Source organism: Myotis lucifugus, unplaced genomic scaffold (genome assembly GCF_000147115.1).
Source record: "Myotis lucifugus unplaced genomic scaffold, Myoluc2.0 scaffold_388, whole genome shotgun sequence".
Taxonomy (NCBI): domain Eukaryota; kingdom Metazoa; phylum Chordata; class Mammalia; order Chiroptera; family Vespertilionidae; genus Myotis; species Myotis lucifugus.
Window position 1 is genome coordinate 962,712 of NW_005871436.1, and position 2,556 is coordinate 965,267.

At 44.4% G+C, this 2,556-nt stretch overlaps 1 protein-coding gene across 1 annotated transcript; it reads right to left on the minus strand.

Moving 5' to 3' along the window:
- Positions 1 to 350: 350 nt before the first annotated feature.
- Positions 351 to 1,071, minus strand: LOC102425488 (heparan-sulfate 6-O-sulfotransferase 3). Its single transcript, XM_006109960.2, has one exon. The coding sequence runs from the start codon at positions 1,009 to 1,011 to the stop codon at positions 364 to 366; it is 648 nt and encodes a 215-aa protein (XP_006110022.2). The 5' UTR covers positions 1,012 to 1,071; the 3' UTR covers positions 351 to 363.
- Between the last annotated feature and the right edge of the window lie 1,485 nt (positions 1,072 to 2,556).

The following is a 2,556-nucleotide window of genomic DNA, read 5'->3' on the forward strand; positions in this document are numbered from 1 at the left end:
TGAAACAGACCAGTTTCAGCAGAACATCCAAGCCACGGTTTGGCTTTTCATGTCTGCCTCTGGGGGTCCAGTCACCCAGAGTGTCACCTGCGCTGTGCCAAGGAGATTGCAAGGACACTGTTTCCTTTTTGGTGCTTCTCTCCTTGACCTTCCGAAGCGGTGTATCCTGGATGCATTCCTACCCTCCTCCATATCACAGATTGGCAAATGTCAGGAAGTAAAGAACAAGACCGACCCTCTCCAGCTGGATAAAGATGAAGGAAAAGAGGAAGCAGGTGTCCACCTCCGGCCACATACAGCCAGATGCCCTCAGAATGGCCCAAGAGTCTCCAAGGTAACGCCACAGGGAGGAGAGGCAGGGGGTCACCATCTCACCACCTGACTGTTGTAGTCCTCGGTGACGGCCCCTTCTGTGTTCCCATCCTCTTTGGGCCACCGGTGGCTCCTCGACTCCCGCTGCAGCCTCCGCTCCTCCCTCCTCTTTTGCCGGTCCCTCTGGTGCTCCAGCTGCTTGGTGTGGTGGTAGCGCTGCTGGAAGAGATCTTTTGCGTACTCATAAAGCTGCATGTCCAGGAAGTTGAGCTCCTCAATGCGCTGGCGAGCACCGTCATTGATCTCCACATTGGAAGCCCGCGTGATGTTGAACTGTGTGAAGGGAGAGATGAACTTGAGGTTGAATGTCCTCTCAAAGAGAAACTGCGTCTTCCTCTGGAATTCTGTGAGCCCAAAGAAGGCCATGTTCTTCAGGTTGTTTTTCGCGCTCTGCAACAGGATGGTGTTTCTTTCGCTCTCATTCATGAAAGTCAAGTTGTAGCAGCCCACCAGGCTGAGGTCCGCCAGCATGCGCACCTGGCGGTTGTTGGCCAGGTTGTAGGTGCAGTCCATGAACTCTCGCAAGCTCACCCCAGACCAGTCATCCCCCGGGTAGCAGGTAGGTAGCTCATCGGGGGGTGGGGCTTCTCCCATCACACATGTGGAGGGAGGTTTTCCACGTGGCTCCTCTCTGGACATGCTTCCACTCGCTCAGGTAACGGGACACTGGATCACGCAACATTGTGATGTAATAGAAATTCCTGGAAGAAATTAAAGGAAGAGTGTCAGTCATTGACAACTATAACTCTGGGATTCTGAACCTTTGCAGTCAATGGCTCTTCTGCCAGATGTTCATGTGAGCGTGTTTTCTGGGATTTGCATTGATCAGGCAAATGTTCCCATGTGTGCGTATTTCCATAAGCACATGTGAACCAGTTTTCAATATTAAGTTTGCTGGGCTTTTCCTCCCTGCTCCAGTGTGGGGAGGGAGAAGTGGGGGAATAGATCATTCATTCATTCAGCAGTTATTCACTGATAAATTACTACCGGCAATTACAATAGCTTACATTAAGAGGACACATCATGATATTTGAAATTTATTACCAATCCAATATCTATTTGATTCTTACAATAGACTTTTGTAGTAGACATGAGACTATTTGTTAGGGAACCATGCAAAGAGGTGAAGTGATTTGTCCAAGGTCATGGGCGTAGAAAGGGCAAAGCTGGAAGCCAAGGCTTCTGTTTTCCTGTTTACACTGCTGTTCTAGATTACAAGGGAGGTGGGGTTGGGAAGGATGAGCTGTGGGTGAAGACTAATATTTACTGAGCAACTATTAGGTGCTAGAAACTGTACTAGGTATTTTATGGATACTGGCACAGATAATCCTGAACACAACTTTGTAAAATGAGATTTTTTAAAAATGAAACTGAGAATACAGAGACTGAAAAATGTAGCCCAAGGTCCTAGAGCAAGTTAATAACTGAACTGCAATAGAATCTAGGCCTCTTTAATTTCATAGCCCCTGTGCTTTCCTGTGCACTAGACTGATATTTTAAAAACAAAAATGCAACTAATATTTAGTGAATGCGATTAATTGTCAGGTGCTGTGGTTATAATTACCGGTCATATCTCATCTAAAGACATTCCATAGAACTTTGAAAATAAGTATATTTTATAAATGATTAACTCCAGAATGATCAGGTAAAGATCAGGGTACCTCTGGCTTAAAAGGACAAAAAGAGAGTTGGAGAAGTCAACAGAAAAAGACATAATAGTAGACGTTAAAGAAAACAAAAATAGATTTATAATGAGAAAAATCCTTCTTATAGATTCAGCAGTTACCAATGGAATGGGCTGCCCACCCCACCACTTTGTCAGCAGGAGTAACACTAAGAAAGAAGTCTCCTGGGCAAAGTGTCCTGATACATTCTGAAAAGAGCACCAGGCCTCACTTGGCCAACTACTCTGTTGTGTGGTTTTTTTAGTGCTTACCTAGTAAAAGCTCTGACAAAAATAAGGAGTGTAAGGGTACAATGTTTTTTATGCTGTTTAAAATAGCATAAAAATTGAGGAACTATAATATTTCAAACTATACATTTACTATATTCAGTTATTTTTAATGTCTAGCCAAATAATTTTGAAGTGTGCTAATGAAACTTCAAAATCTTAAGTAACACTCATTTCCCATTATATTAGGAGGAGGAATTTACTGGAACTGCCCCAGATAGGCCAGCCTGAAC

Coding starts and splice junctions, on each gene's coding strand:
- LOC102425488 (XM_006109960.2), bottom strand. CDS start 1,011: ATGTCCAGAGAGGAGCCACGTGGAAAACCTCCCTCCACATGTGTGATG.